The following is a 23,286-nucleotide window of genomic DNA, read 5'->3' as shown; positions in this document are numbered from 1 at the left end:
CTCTGCTTTTTCATTTTCTCTATCTTTCTGTGGCTGTGATTTTCAGTTCCACAAGACGAAATACTGCTGATACTGCTTGATGCTGCTGTCTGCCCTCTTGAGGAGGAAGCTATCTAGGAAGCTCGTGGGTGCTTCCTGATGGGAGGGACTGATGGTGGGTAGGACTGGGTGGGCGGAGCTCAGTAGGACTATAATCCAATTTGGTGGGCAGAGCTCTGTAAGACTTTATAATCTGCTTGTCTGCCAGTGGGTGAGGCTGTGTTCCCACCTTGTTGGTTGTTTGGCCTGAGGCTACCTAGCACTGGCGCTTACAGGCTCTTTGGTGGGGCTAATGGCGGACTCTGGGAGGGCTCACGCCAGTGAGCACTTCCCAGAACCCCTGCCACCAGTGCCCCTGTCTCCTCGGTGAGCCACAGCTGCCCCCCACCTCTGCAGGCAACCCTCCAACACCAGCAGGTAGGTCTGGTTCAGTCTCCTATGGGGTCACTGCTCCTTCCCCCTGGGTCCTGGTGAGCACCCTTTTTTGTGTGCCCTCCAAGAGTGGAGTCTCTCTTTCCCCCAGTCCTGTGGAGGTCCTGCAATCAAATCCCACTGGCTTTCAAAGTCTGATTCTCTGGGGATTCCTCCTCCTGTTGCTGGACTCCCAGGTTGGGAAGCCTGATGTGGGGCTCAGAACCCTCACTTTAGAGGGTGGACTTCTGCAGTATAACTGTTCTCCAGTTTGTGAGTCACCCATCCAGCATTTATGGGATTTGATTTGAACACGATTGTGCCCCTCCTACCGTCTCATTGTGGCTTCTCCTTTGTCTCTGGATGTGGGGTGTCTCTTTTGGTGAGTTCCAGTGTCTTTCTGTCGATGATTGTTCAGCAGTTAGTTGTAATTCTGGTGCTCTTGCAAGAGGGAGTGAGCGCACATCCTCCTACTCTGCCATCTTGATCCTATCTCCTTGCCGTCTCTTTTTAAATGATAGGTTGTGTTTGTGAAGATAACATCAAATGTTTTGGCAGAGTTACTTTCTGAGAATTTATTTTCAATAATAATTTATGACTTGGAACATAGTTTGTATATTGGATCAAGGAAAGTATAGTCTGTCATCCCTGTTTCCAGCTTTAGGCTCTTAATAACAGAGCTTTTAGTGTTTGTAGGTAGTTCCCTTTATTCTTATTTGCAGTCAGGTAACGTGTTGCAAGATTTCTGTTACTTTTATATATGTTGGTTGTATTAGATCAGGAGAATGGGGGTGAGGGTGATAAGTGAACTTTTAACTGGAATTACTGAACACATAAGTTCCTGTTCATATGAGAACTCTGATATTGCAGAGTAGTGACAGAGCTTCTGGTTTATCAAAGAACACTTAAATTATATTCAGCATATATTTAATGCTGAATGTATGTTATTCCGTTGTTTTGAAAATTTGTAATTCATGTCTAGCATGTACACAGAATAGCTAAGCAAAAGTTAAAATTACCAGAATATTTAATTAGAGCACTCTATTACTTTAATATAGTTGATAATATTAAGTTCAGTAAAACTTTGATTAGCCAGAATGTTTAGGGAATTGAGTGGTAGGTTTAATTAAATATCCCTTTTCTTTCTTTCCATGCACAATTAATGAACACCAGCTGTATGCAAAACATGGCACAGTGTGGCATACACAGATGCATATGACACATTTGCACCAAGAAACTTAATTTCAGTGTCTTTGAAACTTTTGTAAATTTTATTCCTATGCCTTATTGCTTTAATAAGATTAATATAATGGGTATAATTTAATCTTTGATGATGTAGAATCTCATAATGAATGAACCTCGCTGTATTGTTTCTCATATAGATGTAAACAGTGTAGGTGTGCTGACCATACATTTTATCCGAAAAGGTTATTTTTTACTAATTTGCTGATGTCAGCTTGTTTTTGTTTCCCTGACTTTTATATTTTTAAAACTGTTACACAGGTTAATTGGGTTCTTACTGAAATTTTACTTTGTTAAAAAGTTTACAGTAACATATGGTAATATTTAGTTGCACTGCCTTTTTGGTTTGTGAGTTGAAATTCAGTAGCCTTTACATATATGTATACAGATAGTCCCTAATTTACAGTGGTTTAACTTAATGATTTTTTGACATTACGATAGTGATACACATTCAGTAGAAGCTGTACTTCAAATTGTGAATTTTGATCTTCGCCCAGGCGAGTGATATGTAGTGAGATGCTCTCTCTTGACGCTGGGCAGCGGCAGGAGTTGCAACTCCCAGTCAGCCATGAAATCACGAAATCAAGAGGGTGAATAACCAATGTGCTTGCAACCATTCTGTACCCATAAAACCATTCTGTTTTTCACTTTCAGTGTGGTATTCCATAAATTGCATGAGATATTCAACACTTTATTACAAAACAGGCTTTGTGTTAAATGATTTTGCCAAACTGTGAGCTAATGTAAGTGTTTTGAGCACATTTAAGGTAGGTTAGGCTAGACTATGATGTTCGGTAGGTGAGGTATATTAAATACATTTTCAGCTTTCAGTGGGTTTATCAGGATGTAAACTCATGGTAGGTGGAGGAAGGCCTGTAATACTGTGGATAACAGTGTGCAAAACTGTGTATGGTCCGTTATTTGCTTGGTGACTTCATGGTATTATCCCTAAAGAGGAGTTTAATTTTGTGTAGCCCAGACCAAACCACAATTTATAATTTATAATAATACTACAGTGTTTTTCTTTTCATTTGAAGGTGGAAGTAAAAGCAAATTAAGGCTTCCACCTCTCTTCTCTCCAACTCCTGAATCTGTTTTAGTGTAATCATCATTTTAGTAAATGATTAGTCTTAAATCATGTGTATAAATGCTTCATGTGTATAAATTTTTTAAAAAAAAACAGCTAAAAGTATATGTTAAATAATTTGTTACTATGTCACAGAGACTGTATTAGTTTAAACACAGAAAAATACCAATAATTATCAAATTTCATATTTGACTTTCTTGTAGACAGCAAATATAGTTAGAGTGCTAGTTGGAATTGGTGAGTCTGATGTTTTATGGCTTTTACAAAGAAGAATTCAACAAATGATACTCTGTATGTTCTGTCAGTGGAGGCATTGCTTCTTAAGTGCAGTTGATTAGACAAATTCCTATCTAGTGCTTTTTCCAAGTCCTGGTAGGTTGCTGATATTCTCTTTGTAGCTGGAATCTTCTTGAAAGATTGAGTCAATGTCAAGCCTGGCTTCAGCCTAAAAGTAGCTTTACCAGCTTTATTTCACACTGTAAGTACTTACTGCTTCACCACACTACTTCCCTTCATTTTTGTGAGATGGTTTTGGTGGGGTCAAGGCAAGGAAATGTAGACAACAGGATTCCTCTTTCTGTTCCAATACTACCAGCTTATATGGAAAGATGCACAGCATGATATGTATGTATTTGATTCTTTCATACAGTGTTGTCATTTGAAAATTAACTTTGTTGAAAGTTTACAGTAAGATATAAATATTGTTTCACTAGTTTTCTTTTTGAGAGTGAAGTGAAATTCAATATCTTTTTATATGTATAAATAACATTTTGGATATGTTTGTGTTTGAAGGAGGCCAAAGGAATAGTAGCATATAAACTGTTTTATTTTTTTAATTTTCACTTTTGATTGGGCAAGATGTCTTCCACCTCCTCCCTATAAAAAATCAAACTGTCATCAAGCATTAATTTAAAAGAAATTATCTAACCTGCTTTACATAGGTTCCCATAGAGTCTAAAGTAGTGTGACTAGTTGCCGTATTTAAGGTATACTTGGCAATTGACTTTAAATGCTCTAGGTGAATGTATGTGATTATTAATTTGGTTGGTTACTGATATGTTTTTGCCCTATGTGCCTAATTATCACTGCTGTGTTTCTACAGCTGCAGAACCTTGGCCTGAAAATGCCACATTATATCAGCAACTGAAAGGTAGGTACTTGTTCTCAATTAAAAATGGCTTTGTATCAAAATATATTTGTTACCCAGAACACCGTTCAGTAATGTAATCCACTGCAAAGAGAACATAAAACATAAAGAAGGGATTCCCTTGTATAATTTGTCTAGGAGATTTTACCTAAACTTGTATCTGCCAGTGTAAACCAGCTATTCATGGCCTATAAGGTTCTTAGTTTATTATTGACTCATTATATTGGCTGCTCTAGGCAGTGTAAAATGATGTGGTTGCAGGAGCAGTTGGCAGATTTACTGTGCCAATAGCTGACACAGCAGATTTTTGAAGTCCTGTGGTAAAGTGGGCTCTCAGTAAAAAGGAACTGTTAAAATGTATAGGCTAGGATGGTTCAGGCTCCCTTTAGCAGCTCTTCATATATCATCAGATCACATTATGGACCCCATTTGGGGCTCAGCAGCCTGCTACAGTTGTCAGAAGACTGCAAAGTAATGAAGACTAATAGGCAGCAGCCCTAGTCTTCTAAGCATGGAATTTTTATTGCAGTGAACTTGTCATCTTTCTTTTGTGTGACAGACCTAGACACACTGTGCAATATTAACTGTAAGCTGGTTTTATGTGATTTTGAATGCTTTTACTTTTAACTAGAGAGGTTTGAGCAGAGATACTATTTTACTAAATTTTAATGAAAAGAAGAGGAATATTTCTTGAAAACTTTAAAAACAAATTTGTTTTTAAGTGAGCAGTTTTAATAACATTGTTGATAAAATACAATAAGTGATCAGATACTTTTAGGGGGAATAGTCTTGTTTCATTGTTATTTACATACTATGATAATTTAATAAAAATTATAACCACAACAGCATTGATATAGAACTTCATGATTACATTTCTTTTTTAGAAATAGGAATAGTTTTTAAGAATAAAAACATTTATGAGTGTATTTTACTTGTTTAGCAGCTATGCTTTTGACTTGGACTTTTCATTTTATTTCCACAGGGGAGCAAATTTTGCTTTCTGACAATGCAGCTTCTCTTGCTGTGCAGGTAAATATGTAAATAAAGTAATATTTTTTTTTTACTTTGAGTTGCATTTTTTTTTTCCTCTCCAGTCTGATACTGTATGTTTAGAATTTTTTATGTGCTTTATCATTATCAATATAGCATCTCTTTCTGAAGTGTAATTTTATTATGTAATATTATTCAGGTAATTGTCACTATATAAAAAAAATCTTCATTATTCTTTTTGTGAACATCACTTATGTTATAGGCACGTTCTCTTTATTAGTTTTGCTTTTTGGCTAGATATGATGTATTGATTATTTGGGGTGATATGTTCATTTATAGGCACAAAACTATTTTCTAACTTATTTGTAAAGATTTATTCACTACATATTTTTAAGCATCACTCTCTCATTGTACTCATTCTGGCCTTAATCCATTTGGTAATCATGAAGCAGACATATTCTTCTCCAGCCATTCCTTATATATTTATCGATTATGTTAGTGTCTGTTATCCCCGACCACTTATTGAATATAATAGCTCTTCAAGTTGTATATCACAGTTGTGTAATCCAAAGATTAGTGGCCCTGTAAACTTTAAACTGCACTGTAGGAAGAATAGGATACTTGGGGGATTGTTTGCTTAAAAAAAAAAAAGAGGAATGTTTATGTAGATGATGGAATTGTAATTATTGAAACATTTTACGTGTTTAGTTGCTGTTCGTTGGTTAGCTTACATAGTTACATAGTTTGAATCACAAAGAAGATTTTATTGTGTAGCACCTAAGAGATAAAAGAGAAATCTAAGGCGTGACATTTGTTGGAGATGAGACTGTGAGCTTCTTGAGGACAAAGGAAAGGAAGAAGAGGGACTGTTTTTGCTGCTTTCTAGGCATAAGGGTAGGCACTTGGCCATCTCATTTTTTTCTTTCTTTTTTTTAAACTTGATATCGTCTGGGCTTAAGAATTATGTCTGATACATAGTATGTCATTCAGTACATTTTAATTTTGTTTACTGCAGGGAAAGAAGGAAAAGATAGAAGTGTGTTTGGACAATAATTTATTTGTATGAGTATGAGTATTTTTAAGTTTCTTTCTTTTAGAAGGTTTATTTTATTTATTTTTACCAAGAATATAAATTTTGTTTATTTACTTACATTTATTTTATCTTTAGGCACTAGTTCTATAACTAGTGTATTTTCTTTCTTACGGTAATCTTTGAGAGGCAGAACTTCTCACTTGGTTATATTTAATGAATACGGACTTTATATTGCCTTTTTGGCAGGGGGATAAGGAAGTTGGAATTTAAGTTTAGTTTTCAGATACTGATGACATAGTGCCTAGCATATAAAATGTTCTCAGTAAATATTTGTTGAATGACGGGTTTATAAGTATGGTAGAAGCAATCTTGCTGGATAGCTGATAGCAAAAGTAAATTATTTGCTATGTATGAAATAGTCTTCAGTCTTTACTTTTGAAAAGATAGCTTCAGGGCACAGTGAATATTTTAGTTGAAGCACTAATTCTTAACCCTTTTTTTAGTTGCCATTTTTGGGATAACTCTTTCAAGATCTCATGAAAGCTAGGGAATATTTCTTCAGGAAACCATTCTAGTGCGTACACAAGTGTAAACATACCCAGGCAATTCTGCATGTGGTTTCAGGAGGTTTACTGATCTCCCTGTTGAAGCTATCTGGGAATCCCCTGTGAAGAGCCTCTAAAACTAAAGAATAATAGTTTAGGAGGCACTGAAGCAATTTTCACCAATAGGAAGGTTATTTTGGGTAGGAATAGACTAGTAGTTCTTAACTGAGGGAGGATTTCTACCCCACAGAGGACATTTGACAGTGTTTAGACACTTCTGATTGTCACAACTATTGGGAATGCCGTTTTTGACATCTGTTGGGTAGACGCCAGGGATGCTGTGAAAGAGTGCATGAGACAATCCCTCCACAGAAAGAATTACCAAGCTCCAAATATAAATGGTGTCGATGTTGAGAAACCCTAGAATAGATGGTTTAACTAGTTGTCAGCACAAACCGTGATGTCATTATATTACCGTTAAAAAAAATTAACCTTTTAAATAACCTGGGGAAGGAAAGAAAAAAGAGATCTTAGTGTGTTTCTTTTCTAGTATTCTGTTTTTATGGCTCCTGTTAATTTGCTTTCTTACCATGACGTCTCAAATCATAGTTAAAAATAAAACCAGAAAATAAGAACCTTTTAAAAATGCAGAATTTTGCATAACCATTTTAATTTTTTTTGTTATCCTACATATGTCACTTAGATGATAAATTAACCAGCGTATATTAAAAATTCTTGGTTTTCTTCAATATTCTTTGACTTGACAGCTGATAGTAGCCATGACTATAAATGTGACTTTTCCAGATATCTGATGTAAACTTTATGGAGTAATTTTCTTCTGTATAGTGGACCAGTATCCGTTTAGAAGAAATCAGTTAAATGTATAAAATTGATCAAAACAATGTGACAGGTATCCATAAACTGGATATTTTCTAGAAGATACCAGATATCAAACATCAGATATTTAATAGTCTGTCAGTTAAGCCATCAGGAAATTTAAATTTTACTTACCACATAGACTCGGCATTTATTATATTCCTGGAACTAAGTGGTTAGATCTTTTTTTTTTTTTTTTTTTGGTTAAAAGAACATTTATGATTTCAGTTTAAAAGAAAATGAATTTTTTCCCCCATGGCTGTTATTTCCTCTTAGATTTGCTTTCCTTCTTTCGTCCACAAAGTATTGGTATTACCTGAAGTGTTTGCCTAGTCATAAAAGAATCTTGTATGTTGAATATTTTGAAGGATTAGAGTAGTGTGTTCCTCTGGTTCTCATGAGCAGTGTGTGTGTGTGTGTGTGTGTGTGTACACACATATATATGGCAACGTGCACATATACAGTATTATACATACACAGACATGGGGGAGAGATATCTTCCATTTCATAACATTACTTCCACTTTGAAGCTTGTATTGATTGGGAGAAGAACTTTGATAGCAATTCTCTGTTACTATCCTCATCCCCTAAAGCTAAACTAATTGTCCAATAGATATATAATGTATATAATGTGGACCACATATGTAGTTTGAAATTATGTAGTAGCTCTACTAAAAGAAGTAAAAAGAAACAGGTGAAATTAATTTTAATGATATATTTTATTTAATATTATCAGATATTATCATTTTAACATGTAATGAGTACAAAATTTATTAATGTGATGTTTTCCGTTTTTTTATATTAAGTTCAAAATATGATGTGTATTTTACACTTACAGCACATCTCAATTTGTGCCAGCCACATTTCAAGTACTCAATATATTTGTGTGTAGCTGGCAGCTGTTATATTGGGCAGCACATGACTAGAAATACTGTATGAGGAAATACACATGAACTTCAAAGTTTTCTGCAGAAAATGTTTCCTCTGATTTTTCTTCAAAAAATGTTTACGTCTTTACCGATTCAGTGTATGTTGTCTTTTATAGCAGATCCCACAAATGAAATGGGTGGTTGGTCTCTGTTCCAGATACCTCAAACATTACTCTTTGTTTCAGGTTTCCTCATCTGTATAATGGAGGTATGATAGAAGCTATCCTGCTGGGTGTCATGAAGACTGAATGTGTTAAAAATATATAGAAAATATATAGAAAAATTAAAGCTTTTAGAAAAGTGCTGGCATATTGTAAACATGCAATGAATATTGGTTATTATTTCCTTCTCTCCTGATCCTTTTGACAGAGTGTATGTAAGCAGTGCCAGCAGCAGGAATGGAAGCTTGCAGGCTTTGTAACGTCTCATGTCATTAAAATCAATGTTAGGTGTAGGAATTATTTTTGGACATATTTAACTCTGTATGAACATTAATAATTTGTATAATCATTCTTTCATTCCATACCTGAAAGTTGTTAATATAGAGTGCTTTAATTCAAACAAACCATTACTTTAATAATACTAAACAAGGTTTGTTTTAAAATTGAGTATTTATTGAATGCTTTTATTGTATAAGGCGCTCTATTGAGAGCTTTTATGTGAGGTATCTCATTCAATCTTTACCATAACCCGAGTGTAGAGTACTATTATTAAGCTTGTGTTTGTTTTTTTTTTTTTTTTTAGTTAAGTAATTTTTTGTTGTGTTTGGTCTTCGTTGCTGCATGTGGGCTTTCTCTAGTTGCAGTGAGGGAGGCCTATTCTTGGTTGCAGTGCCTGGGCTTCTCACTGTGGTGGCTTCTCTTGTTGCAGAGCATGGGCTCTAAGCGGGCTTCAGTAGTTGTGGCATGTGGGCTCAGTAGTTGTGGCTCACAGGGTCTAGAGCGCAGGCTCAGTAGTTATGGCTCACGGGCTTAGTTGCTCTGCGGCATGTGAGATCTTCCCGGACGTGGGATCGAACCTCTGTCGCCTGGATTGGTAGGCAGATTCTTAACCACTGTGCCACCAGGGAAGTCCCTAAGCTCATTTTAAAGATCTGGAAACTGAAGCTCAGGAAAGCTCTGGCCAAGGTCCTAGAACCCACAAATTGTGGAGGTAAACAGACTCCAACAGCATTGGTTGAGTGCCTACTATGTACTCATCACTGTGCTGAGCACTTAATTCTTATGAACTCATTTAATCCTTATAATTGTATGAGGTCGGTGCTGTTATAATCCCCATTCTGCAGATAATAAGAACAACAATAATAACTGTAGCTAAAATTTAGCACTACTCCATGTGCCAGGTCTTGTTATATATACTTTAGGTATCAAGATAATCCTTTACACACAGCCACCATAAGGTAGGTAGCATTATTATTCTCATTTTACAGATTAGAAAGTTGAGGGAGAGAGGTTAAGCAGTTGGCCCAAACTTGCATAATCAGTGCTTGACAGAGCTGGAATGCAAACCCAGGGATTCTGGGTCCAGAGTCTAGCGTTGTAAACTTTGCTGCATACCTGTCCAGTCCAGTGATACAGATCTCAGGAGTTTTATCCAAAAATAAGTAGACACAATTAAAAAATCATTTCTGACATTTTCTAGTAAATTATATCTTACAGTTTATGGATTATATTAAGATGTGAGAGATAGATATGTTGCAGATTTTGGATCTCTGAAATGTGATAAAGGTAGTCTGTGTTATGGGTTACTAGGAAGTTCAAGTTAGGTAATAAATGGGAAATTCTTTTCCAAAAAATGAGAGCAGTAGAACTACAAGATGATGTTGAATGCTGAATTAGTGCCTATTTTTACTTCAGAGATTTATATATATATTTTGTGAATGTCTTTATATAAGATGTTACTTCTGATGTGTTAGGATTTTGTTTATTATATATGAAGCCAATTTAAAAAGAAACCTGTTTTTCTTTTTTGTATGGCTTAATCTAAATATTGTAAAAGTTTAGTTCTTGAATTCATTTTTTAGAGAGTGTCTCAAACTGATGATTATTAGAATGCTGTGTGGAAAAAGTAATCTTTTTACTTTTTCAGTTTTTACTTATTACTTCAAGTAAGAATGACATTTAAGCTCAGGTTAAAGGAAATAATATTCTTATTTTTTATTGTCCTTTGTGAATAAATACTTAATCTCTAAAAATGAAAGGGAACAGCAGAAAAAAGATGTATTCTTTCTGTTGAATATGTTTTAATAATTAAAAAAGTCAGCATTTTTATAGGCCCAGTGAATACTGGGCCATGAACACCAACCTGTTGGATCTGCTCATAAACAGTTAGCTGGCCCTCGTTTTTTCCTTTTCACAAATGATGCTTTTTAGGTGGACATATTAATTTGAGGTTAAATGGTAATATCCTAATGTAGTGATTGAGGAAGAACAGGAAAGAGGAGTATCTCTCTCTCCTTAGGAACTACAGGTCAGTTGTTGCATTGGAGAAACAATTGTGATTATGAAATTATAGCTGCTGTAAACTTGTGTGATTCAGATGGTCACAGTGGACAGCTTACCTGCAGAATTTTAGAGGAAATGATTTTGAATTTTCAGTTTGGTTTAATACATTTTTTACTTTAAACAACCTGTTCATGGTTGTATGCAATTTCTAAGCATCAGTTTAAACCTGATATAAATACAATAGGTAGGAATGCGCCAGTGCATTTATTTTAATAGAGAATTAATAGAATACTATTTTATGTAAAGCGTTTTTAAATTGATATAACTTTTTAAAGTTTCATAAAGTGTAAAATTGTAGTTTTTTAAAGTATGTTTATCCCTTCCATTTTGATCATTTTCTGCAAAATGAGGCTTCTGTGTTCCCTTTCAGGATTAGGAGAAGGAAAGCTAAGGGACAGAGAGAATTTAGTGGATCCTTTTCAGTGTTCTAAAATGAGCAAAATGGAGGCTGCAGATGTTTCCTTGATATCACTGAATTTAAGTTCTTCAGATTGAATGTGTTATGTTACATTACCTTTTTTATACCAGAAGCATTATAAAGCATTTTGGTGGTATATGCTTATAACACGTGGAATGATTTAAATGTAAAAAATGTGACTTTTAGAAAAGACAACTGTGAACTTAAATTGCAAATAGAAGTTAGCAGATTAAAAAAAATCTCAGTATTAATATTAATCCCTCAACACATAAATGGTATGGTGTATATAAAACATTTAAATTAATCTTACAGAATTTGTGAAAATGAGGTATATTCAAAATAGAATTAGGTGGCTATTAGAGTTCTCATTTTTTAGTAATTAGTGAAATAATATAAAATGGTTATACAGGGTAATGGTTTGCTCATACAAATATTTATTTAACTTAGCAAAAATTTATACTGAAGTTCTGAGAGATTGCAAGTTAGAATATCAACTGTATACTTTACAGTTTAAAAAGTAAATAGCTAGCAGGATTTTAAAATTTGTTGCTGTTAAACAGAGCAATAAAGACATAGCAGTAAGATGAAAAAAATGACAGTCTATTTTTTAAACAGAAAAAGGCTAGAATTCTTCATGATTAGATATACAGTATCAACATAATCGATCTAGCAGCATTATATTTGAGCTGAAAATACACTTAAAGTTGAGGCCATACACTACCTCATGTGAGTGAAACATCTTTCATATAGTTCTAAGATGAAATTACCCTTGAATGAATAGCATCTTCATTTATCTTCAAACCTCTTCTGTGCTTTTAGTGAATCTACTCTTTCAACATTCTACAACAAGAATTACATTATACCATTATACCAGAGTATTTCTGCAGTGTGAAATAGATTGGTTTGGAAAATGAACCTGGCTTTGCTATAAATTACATTCCCAGGTATAAAGGAATTTGTTATTTTGTTTAAAATAGTCACAAATATAATTAAGGTCTTAATTTATGTTAAACTACAGATATGGCTATTACTTTAACTGGATTAGGAACTTAATCTGTCACTTCAAGAATGATACCTAACACTTTTCATTTGTAACCTTAGATACATTATTTCAATTACAGGGTCTGCAGCTGTTTGATATAAAAAATGAATTATTTTGTAGATAGATTTGCTCATGGTTTTTAATTTTAAAACATGTCTCTTCAGTAAGGTGGAAAATAATTCTTCAGTTGTCACAGATTTTCCTTTGTGTCCTGGTAAAACAGGATATGAATTAAAATTCAGAACCATTTTTATTTTGTGCCCTGAAAATGACATTGCATGCTTTAGAATAGTCCTTAGTGAGTTCTTACCTAAAATATTTAAAATTTAATTATGAAATGAATAGAAGCTTTGTCCTAAAGAAGAAAACCTGAGGTCTGCTGTCTAAGGATAACTGGTAATGGTTGGACTGAAAACAGATTTTTCTCTATTTAGAATTTGGATAATTTTGTTAATGTTAAATATATATACATTTAGAAACTATGTTTATAATCCCTTAAATTTCACAGTGTTAATCAACGTAAAGCATCCAATCTTTTTAAAGTTTATTGAGGACAGTTCTTTAAAATTTTGAGTTATTTTAATGTTTTTATTGGCAAGCAATGTTGATTTTATTGCTTACGTGCAATTAATGAGTATCGTTATGTATTTAACATATAAAACAAATGTTCATTTTGTTCTGAAATAAAAAAGAGGAAATAAGTTAATTGGTGCTGCTCATTGGTGAATGATTCAGTATCAGGTTACCATTAGGTTATTAAAACGAAATGAATACATTTTATATTGCTGCCATCTACTATTTAACTTATACTAAGAATTTTAAATTTAGTGGATTTTTTGTTGTTATTGTTATTTTTCTCAGTTGGAAATATTTATTTTATCTGTAAATCACAAAACTTTACAACATTCATTATAGGAACTCAGGAAAAAAGTAGTTTCCTGTCATTACTTCCAGATTGTTCATTGAGTGCCAGCTGTGTGACTGGTATTATATTAGGTTCTTGGGTTACAAGAATTATTCTTTCTGTGTCTTTGACCATTTTATAACTCTTTTACTTAACTTTGATCCTACAATTTACTTTTATTTATATTTAATTCTAACAGGGAAAGCTTATGTCTTTTCCTATTCTGGTTATCTTTTTTGTTACTTTCTTTGTGAACTTGATTTTTTTCTACAGGAGTCAGATAGTCCAAGAATGGTATTCAGGTGAGAACTGTATTAATTAGGAAGGTCCTATTCTCTGATGTGATCTGTTTTGTATGTGCTCCCAATATCATTTCATGTTTTGGTAACAAATTTGCACTATTTAAAACTTTTTATGTTTATTGAACTGTGGTTTTTAATGATTTCTGCATAGGTAATTTTTTAAAAAGTTGAATTTCTGCTCTAGTTTTTCTAAAACATTACCTGTTTAAATACCTCTGAGTTTAACAGGAGTTACATTGATCTTTTTAATACAGTGAGCTTTGGTACCGTAAAATAACAAAATGCTAATCTTTGTTGTAACTTACTAGTTTTCTGTGAACTTAGGTATGTTTGTCTTTATTATTATGAATATCTGTCTTATTCATTAAGCAAATGTTTATTGAGAACCTATGGTGTGCGGAGAATAAAGTAGTGAACAAGATAGGCGTGGTCATCATGTGCTGATGGAACTTATGTTCTGGAGGGGAAGGCCTTTTATCCGTTTCATCAGTGTGTATGACTTTGAAAAATTATTTGTAACCTAAAAGCTTATGTCAGTATCAAAATGTCTTTATTCACTTGTTTTTGCCTTGCTGAAAGGATTTTATATTGTGTAAGCTTTTGTTATGTTCCTTGGTTCTTTTAATATCTACTTAGAGGTTTTTATCTTAGTGCACAATTTTTCTATTTTTATTATAAATAAATATAATTGAGTTACAGTGTATAACTATTATTTACCCTTTTCTCTTAAGGTGTTAATAGGTAATAAGTGAAGTTTTCTATTGAAATCACCAAAGTTAGATGTCTTTCTTCTTTTGCAGATAGATGGAGTATTTATTATTACTAATATTATTACTACAGATTTTAATAATACCTTATATTTATTGAAATACTATGTACCAGATGGTGTGTAAAGTGTTTTATATACAGCGCTTCAGTTTATCTGCCTAATAAGTTATCTTTATTTTAGAAATGGAAAAGCTTATGAGGTAAAGGAACTTTCTCAGACTAATATAGTCATCACCAAGATTCCACCCAGAGATGTCTCATGGGGAGGCTTCTGCTCTATTAACTCTTATTATTCTGTATTGACTCTTAGGACTGATGCAGAGGATTCCCATTTTTCAAAAGACAATCTAGCCTTCCACTTAAGCAGCTTACTTCTTAAATTTCTACTCTGTTAGGATCCATTAGGTTCTGCTAGGGCACTTAACCAGTGACAAATAAGGAGTGGGAGTGTGCAAATAGTAGCCCAGTCATAAAGTGGTATGGTTTATGAGTCAGCAAGAGAAAGTCAGATTACTCTAAATGATGGTAAGGACAGCATCTCAATGAGGCAGCATCCTCTGTGTGCAAATGCAGTGACCAGGGTGGGCCTGCTGTTGGCTGGCTGTGTTTCCATTCAGCCAGGGTTGAGCCCTGTTCACCATTTCATGAACTGAATATTTTTAATTACCTTTTTGGTTATTGTTAACATAATGGAATTGAAATGAAGGATATTTAATACTTTAAGGATTTTAGGGTTGTAGATTCTATTTCCTTACTTCTATCAGGGACCATCATCATCATTATTTTCTGTAAAAGAAATTGGTGACTTTTTTGCCTAAATTTAATTTTACTGATCTCCCCCTAGATTCTTTCTGGAATACTATTAGTATATTTATTTGAAAATAAAGACTTGAAGGAATTAGATATGTATACTATTTGAGATGTTTTGTTTTGTTTGATTTGCTCATTAATGTTACTCTGCTTACCTGCTTATATGAATTGTAAGACCTGCATGCTTATTTTAAATTTTCTGACAACTAGGCCACAGTTGCTGAGATTTTAAAGGACTCTGGCTGACAGTGGCTCATTCATGTGCTACTTCTCAGTAAATTTTCAGAAGATTGTACTGTTCTTATCAAATGGTTTCTTAGCTTCTTAAAGCTTCTTGTTTAACTAGGTGTTAAATTGACCTCTCAGTTTTTAAATTTGGTGGGCTATAGCTGCAGAAAAGATCAAAGATAAATACTGTCCTTGATTGTATTTTTATTCTGCATAATATCTGTAGCTCTACCCATTTCTTAATACCTTGATATTACCATACTTGCAGGAAAATGTTGACAAAGATGATATTGATTTATAGGTGTTTCTGTCACCTTTGTTCATAAAAGAGATGGGGTGGCCTTTAAAATTGGGCTTCTTAATGTTTCATTAGAATCTGCTTATCTGGTTTCCAAGCATGTAACTGTGCCACTGCAACTCCAGGCCTTTGAAAAGAGAGCAGAGTTGTCTGCTATTCATTGCCTGTCAGAAGTCTAACAGAGAAGTGATAGTTAGAGAAGACCATCTAAAGACCTCTGAATCCTCCTCCTCCAATCAAAACCTGCTCATCCCATAGTTTTTCCTATTTTGGTAAATGGCATTTCCATCTTTCTAATTGTTTATGTCAGAAACTTTGAGTCGTCTTTGGAGTCCTCTCTTTTTTGCTATGTCCACATCCAGTTATCAGCAAATCTTTTTGGCCCTACCTTAAAAACATAGCCAGAATCTGACTTCTTATCACCTCCAGATCGCCTACCCTGCTCTGGGCTACCATCACTTCTGCTTGGATTAGTGCAAAATTTTCCTAAATAGTTCTTGTGTTGCTACCCTTCTACTCTCTACAATCTAGTCTCTGTATAGTGGTTTGTAATCCTTTAAAATGTCAGTCAGATTCCAGCAGTCCTCAGCTCAACATCCTGTAATGATTGTTCATCTAACTCAAAGCAAAAGCCAAAATCCTTAACAATTATCTATGCATCCTACATGATCTCTTGGTTGTTTCTTTCAGCTTGTCTCTTACTACTCACTTCCGTAGTCTTCATCGTCACATGAATCTTGTTGCTGTTCCTCAAACACTTGAGTTGAAGCACAGAACTGCTTTGAACTTGGACTGCTCTTCTCCTAGAAACCTAGGTGGCTTGCTCCCTAACTTACTTCAGGTTTATGCTCAAATGTTATGTTGCTGGTGAACCCTTATCTGACAATGCTACATTTAATAGCAATACTCTCATACTGCTTTGTATTTCTAAGTAGCAGGAATCACAGTGGATCTATTCTGGTTTGCGTATCATCTGTCTCCATTAGAACATAAACTCCATGAGGTCTGGGACAGCTCTATTCCCAGTGCCTGAAGCAGTTTCTGATATATAGCATGTGCTCAATAATATGTATTGAGTAAGTGAATGAAGGAATAAGTGCTTTCCATTCATTCTTCTTGATATTCAAAATTATATCCTCCTACCAAATGAGTTCACAGGAAGCCACACAATGGACCAAATAAATTAGCTTGCAGGCCTTATTAAGCTATGGTTTTAGTGATTTGCTCCAGGCCTTTGAAAGGAAAATAACACAAAAAGAAATTCTACATTTGGTGTATATTGTCTTGTGTCATTCAGTAGCCCAGACGAGAAATGTCTTTGGAATTTAGTATGAGAAGTTCAGTTGAAGGGCAACCCCAGTCTTTTTTGAAGACTACAGATATTCCATTAATAGATTCATAACAGTTTACTGAACCAGTCTCTTATTGATGGGTATTAGGCTCTTGTTATAATTATTACTTGGCTACTGTAAATAGGGCTTAGATGTGAACATCCTTATATATATCTTACATAATCTTAGGTAAATATGCCCATATGATATATTTCTAGCAATACAATTGCTGGGTCAAAGGCTGTGTATATTCAGAATTTTGGTAGATGTTACCAAAGTGCCCTTTAAAAAGGTTACATTGGTTTATACCCTGACCAGTGGTTAAGTATAAATTTTGTTTCGAATTTTGACAAAAGCAGCCTTTCTCCTCTATGTTTGTTTTTTTTTTTTTTATTTTAGATTTTTTCTTTTTTGATATGGACCATTTTTAAAGTCTTTATTAAATTTGTTACAGTATTGCTTCTGTTTTGTTTTGGTTTTCTGGCCACAAGGTGTGGGATCTTAGCTCCCCTACCAGGGATTGAAGCCCCACCTCCATGCATTGGAAAGCAAAGTCTTAACCACTGGACCACCAGGGAAGACCCTTCCTATGTTTTTATTATCAGAAGTTTTTGTTGTTTCATTTAGAAAAATTCACATATGACTAGAACTACATGTACTGAGTTTTGGGTTCTGAGTTTTGGGTTCTTTACTCTTTGTTTATTTTGTGGTTTATGTATTGTTCAGATTTTTATATGTCCATTTTTTCATTGAGCTAATAATTATCATCTGCCAGTTATGCACCAGGTACGTAACTGGGAATTACAGCAGTAAAAGCTAGTTTTAGATGACAGAGAGAGGGTTCTGAAATGAGAAGGAAGAAGAATCAGAAGCCTTGCCACCTGTCTATATTCCTGACATTCTTTTTTTTTTTTTTTTGGCTGTGTGTGGTCCTTGTTGCTGCCTGCGGGCTTTCTCTAGTTGCAGCGAGTGGGGCTACTCTTCGTTGTGGGGTGCTCGCTTCTCATTGTGGTGGCTTCTCTTGTTGCAGAGCGTGGGCTCTAGGTGCACAGGCTTAGTTGCTCTGCAGTGTGTGGGATCTTCCTGGACCAGGGATCAAACCCGTGTTCCCTGCATCGACAGGCAGATTCTTAACCACTGCGCCACCAGGGAAGTCCCCTGACATCCTTTTTCTTTGTTTTTTCCCCTGAGATTCTTTTTTTTTTTTTTTCTCAGACAATAAACAGCATATATTTATGGTTATTTGGTAAGTATATCAGACAGACATTACTGTGTAACAAACAATCTAAAAACTAAGTGGCTTAAAAACTATAAACATTTGTTTTTGCTCATGAAAAAAAAAAAAACAGCATATATTTAGAGTGTACAATTTGGTATCCCAATCTCCCAATTCATTCCCCTCCAGCCCTCCCCGCTTTCCCCACTTGGTGTCCATATGTTTGTTCTCTACATCTGTGTCTCTATTTCTGCCTTGCAAACTGGTTGATTTGTACCATTTTTCTGTAGTCCACATATATGTGTTAATATACGATATTTGTTTTTCTCTTTCTGACTCATTTCACTCTGTATGACAGTCTCTAGGTTCATCCATGTCTCTACAGATGTCCCAGTTTGTCTACTAACTTTGGGTTTTGTTTGCTCTTCTTTCTCTAGTTTCTTTAGGTGTAAGGTTAGATTATTTATTTGGGATTTTTCTTGTTTCTTGAGGTAGGATTGTATCTCTATAAACTTCCCTCTTAGAACTGCCTTTGCTGCATCCCATAGGTTTTGGATCATTGTGTTTTCGTTGTCATTTGTCTCTAGGTATTTTTTGATTTCCTCTTTGATTTCTTCAGTGATTTCTTGGTTATTTAGTAGCATATTGTTTAGCCTCCATGTGTTTGTGTTTTTTACAGTTTTTTTCCTGTAATTGATTTCTAATCTCATAGCGTTGTGGTCAGAAAAGATGCTTGATATGATTTCAATTTTCTTGAATTTACCAAGGCTTGATTTATGACCCAAAATGTGATCTATCCTGGAGAATGTTCCATGTGCACTTGAGAAGAACGTGTAATCTGCTGTTTTTGGATGTAATGTCCTATAGATATCTATTAAATCAAGCTGATTTATTGTGTCATTTAAGGCTTGTGTTTCCTTATTAGTTTTCTGTAAGGATGATCTGTCCATTGGTGTAAGTGGGGTGTTAAAGTCCCCACTATGATTGTGTTCCTGTCGATTTCCTCTTTCATAGTTGTTAGGATTTGCCTTATGTATTGAGGTGTTCCTGTGTTGGGTGCATATATATTTATAATTATCTCCTTTTCTTGGATTAATCCCATGATCTTTATGTAATGTCCTTTCTTGTCTCTTGTAACATTTTTTATTTTAAAGTCTATTTTATCTTATATGAGTATTGCTACTCCAGCTTTCTTTTGATTTCCATTTGCATGGAATATCCTTTTCCATCCCCTCACTTTCAGTCTGTATGTGTCCCTAGGTCTGAAGTGGGTCTCTTGTAGACAGCATATATATGGGTCTTGTTTTTGTATCCATTCAGCCAGTCTGTGTCTTTTGGTTGGTGCATTTAGTCCATTTACATTCAAGGTAATTATTGATATGTATGTTCCTGTTACCATGTTCTTAATTGTTTTGTTTGTGCTTCTGTAGGTCCTTTTCTTCTCTTATGTTTCCCGCTTAGAGAAGTTCTTTTAGCATATGTTGTAGGGCTGGTTTGGTGGTGCTGAGTTCTCTTAGCTGTTGCTTGTCTGTAAAGCTTTTGATTTCTCCGTGGAATCTGAATGAGATCCTTGCTGGGTAGAGTATTCTTGGTTGTAGGTTCTTCCCTGTCATCACTTGAAATATATCATGCCACTCCCTTCTGGCTTGAGTTTCTGCTGAGAAATCAGCTGTTACCCTGATGGGAGTTCCCTTGTATGTTATTTGTCGTTTTTCCCTTGTTGCTTTGAATAACTTTTCTCTGTCTTTAATTTTTGTCAATTTGACTACTATATGTCTTGGCGTGTTCCTCCTTGAGCTTATCCTGCCTGGGACTCTCTGCACTTCCTGGACTTGGGTGGCTATTTCCTTTCCCATGTTAGGGAAGTTTTCAACTATAATCTCTTCCAGTATTTTCTCAGGTCCTTTCTCTCTCTCTTCTCCTTCTGGGACCCCTATAATGTGAATGTTGGTGTGTTTAACATTGCCCCAGAGGCCTTTTAGGCTGTCTTCAGTTCTTTTCATTCTTTTTTCTTTATTCTTTTCCACATCAGTGATTATCACCATTCTGTCTTCAAGGTCACCTATTCGCCCTTCTGCCTCAATTAATCTGCTGTTGGTTCCTTCTAGTGTATTTTTCATTTCAGTTATTGTGTTGCATATCTCTGTTTGTTTGCTCTTTACTTCTTCTAGGTCTTTGGTAAACTTTCTGATCTTTGCATCCAGTCTTTTTTCAAAGTCCTGGATCATCTTCACCATCATTATTCTGAATTCTTTTTCTGGAAGGGTGCCTGTCTCCTCTTCATTTAGTTGTTTTTCTGGGGTTTTATCCTGTCCCTTCATCTGGTAAAAAGTCCTCTGCTTTTTCATTTTCTCTATCTTTCTGTGGCTGTGATTTTCAGTTCCACAAGACGAAATACTGCTGATACTGCTTGATGCTGCTGTCTGCCCTCTTGAGGAGGAAGCTATCTAGGAGGCTGGTGGGTGCTTCCTGATGGGAGGGACTGATGGTGGGTAGGGCTGGGTGGGCGGAGCTCAGTAAAACTTTAGTCAGCTTGTCTGCCAATGGGTGGGGCTGTGTTCCCACCCTGGTGGTCATTTGGCCTGAGGCTGCCTAGCACTGGAGCTCACATGCTCTTTGGTGGGGCTAATGGTGGACTCTGGGAGGGCTGGCGCCATGAGCACTTCCGAGAACCCCTGCTGCCAGAGCCCCCTTCTTGGTGAGCCACAGCTGCCCCCAACCTCTGCAGGCAACCCTCCAACACCAGCAGGTAGGTCTGGTTCAGTCTCCTATGGGGTCACTGCTCCTTCCCCCTGGGTCCTGGTGAGCACACTATTTTTTGTGTGCCCTCCAAGAAGTGGAATCTCTGTTTCCCCCAGTCCTGTGGAGGTCCTGCAATCAAATCCCACTGGCTTTCAAAGTCTGATTCTCTGGGGATTCCTCCTCCTGTTGCTGGACTCCCAGGTTGGGAAGCCTGATGTGGGGCTCAGAACCCTCACTTTAGAGGGTGGACTTCTGCAGTATAACTGTTCTCCAGTTTGTGAGTCACCCACCCAGCATTTATGGGATTTGATTTGAACACGATTGCACCCCTCCTACCGTCTCATTGTGGCTTCTCCTTTGTCTCTGGATGTGGGGTGTCTTTTTTGGTGAGTTCCAGTGTCTTTCTGTCAATGACTGTTCATCAGTTAGTGGTAATTCCTGTGCTCTTGCATGTCCTCCTACTCCGCCATCTTGATCCTATCTCCCTGACATTCTTTTTTAAAAATTTGTTTTATTGAAGTATAGTTGATTGACGTTGTGTTAATTTCTACTGTACAGCAGAGTGATTGTTATACATATATACATTCTTTTTCATATTCTTTTCTGTTATTGTTTCTCACAGGATACTGAATATAGTTCCCCATGCTTATCTATTCGATATATAATAGTTTGCATCTACTAATCCCAAACTCCCAGTTCATCCTCCACTCTTCCTTGGCTCCCCACCCAGCAACCAGAAGTCTGTTGTCTACTGACATTCTTTTATTTGCAGCATGTGTTAGGTTTTTCCCCAACATTTAAGATGCTAGCTTTATAATCTAATCAAAGGACTGGCATTGTTATGTGCAATAACAACTTTAAATTTTTTTTAAATTTTACTTTATTATTATTATTATTGGCTGTGTTGAGACTATTGCTGTGCACAGGCTTTCTCTAGTTGTGGCGAGCAGGGGCTACTCTTCATTGCAGTGTGCAGGCTTCTCATTGCGGTGGCCTCTCTTGTTGGGGAGCACGGGCTCTAGGTGCGCAGGCTTCAGTAGTTGCAGCACGTGGGATTAGTAGTTGTGGCTTGCGGGCTCTAGAACCCAGGCTCAGTAGTTGTGGCACACGGGCTTAGTTGCTTTACAGCCTGTGGGATCTTCCCGGAGCAGGGCTTGAACCCATGTCCCCTGAATTAGCAGGTAGATTCTTAACCACTGCGCTACCAGGGAATTCCCCTACAATAACAACCTTTGAATATAGGATTTAAAGTATTTGTAAGGGTTGAATTGATTGGTAACAAATTGTTTTTATGTCTTTAGACTTCTGGCCTTAGTTGCAATTATATGTAAATACAATTTTATTTCTCAAACTAGTTTTTACAAAATAATTGAGCTGTAGTTCCCAGAAGACATAATTCAGAAGTAATTACTGAAGAAGTAGAATTTAGAGTCTTTATGCATAGGTGTCATTTTCTGGGACTGTTTCTAGAATTTCTCTGACTTAAAAGTTCTCAATATTTGCTATTTTTAAAGAATTTAGAGTTAAGAAAAATGTATAATCTTTTTATATTTACTTTTCCCTTTTTTATAATAGCAATTGGTAACATGTTAAATATCCTTTTTAGCTTGGAATTAGGAATTTTAGAATTGCTGCTCATGTTAATGGACATTTCAGCTCCCATTATTTGATTATATAGATGAAGTTGCTAGGAGCATCCTCGTATGTTAGTGGCTATATACCTCGTTTCTTTTTAGTATATTTTCTGGGAGGAGAATTGTTGGCTGATAGAGTAGGCATCTGCTTAGTAGTCGATATTACCAAACAGTTCAAAGTGTTTGGCTCGTTTATACTCCCACCATCAATGTATGGGAGTCTTATCACACAAGAAAACCAGTCTGCTGTCCCACCCTTACCTTACCTCAAATCCTGATACCCAGAAACAACTACTTTCAGTTCTTTTAGCTGTATTTTTTCCCCTGGGCATTTTACCTCTATATTTTAAAGTAAGATGCTTGTGTTGCTGTTTCATTTTTTAATTTAAATAATATCTATTGAATTCCACTACGAAGTTCACCATTTGCAACTCTCTTCCCCTTCTCCTTCACCATCTTCCCAATAAGTCTCTAACTTTTGTGGTTAAATTAATATTCAGTGTTTATATCATAATTGGAATGTAAATATTGATCCCAGCTCAGTGGCTTAGTGTACAATGAACATATTCTTTCTATATGATTTTTTTTCTGTTGAGTAAATAATTGCTTTGTTTAATTCATTTGGGTAGTTTTCTCTCCTAAATTCTTTGAACTATAAAACTCTCCCTCACAGTGGTCAAACACATCAGGTCCTTTTATTCATTCATTCATTCCTTCTTGGAGATATTACCTATGAAAGCCCTATTCCTTCTGCTTTAATTGGAATGGCTCCTTTCGTGGTTGGCTTCAG

The 23,286-nt window shown here is 35.6% G+C and overlaps 1 protein-coding gene across 2 annotated transcripts in view; it reads left to right on the top strand.

Moving 5' to 3' along the window:
* The window catches only part of MTX2 (metaxin 2), a 65,974-nt gene that overhangs the window by 20,831 nt on the left and 21,857 nt on the right, over positions 1–23,286 (top strand). Inside the window, exons 2-3 of one of the 2 annotated variants that reach the window (XM_057746554.1) lie at positions 3,882–3,929; positions 4,909–4,955. The exons of the other annotated variant lie outside the window; for it this stretch is intronic. Of the exons in view, the coding sequence (XP_057602537.1) occupies positions 3,882–3,929; positions 4,909–4,955 (95 nt within the window). The remainder of the gene's footprint in view (positions 1–3,881; positions 3,930–4,908; positions 4,956–23,286) is intronic. 2 annotated transcript variants of the gene reach the window in all.

The sequence above is a fragment of the Hippopotamus amphibius genome, chromosome 8 (assembly GCF_030028045.1).
Source record: "Hippopotamus amphibius kiboko isolate mHipAmp2 chromosome 8, mHipAmp2.hap2, whole genome shotgun sequence".
Lineage (NCBI taxonomy): Eukaryota > Metazoa > Chordata > Mammalia > Artiodactyla > Hippopotamidae > Hippopotamus > Hippopotamus amphibius.
The sequence above is the reverse complement of the archived record's forward strand: the minus strand, read 5'-3'. Positions and strand labels throughout refer to the sequence as shown.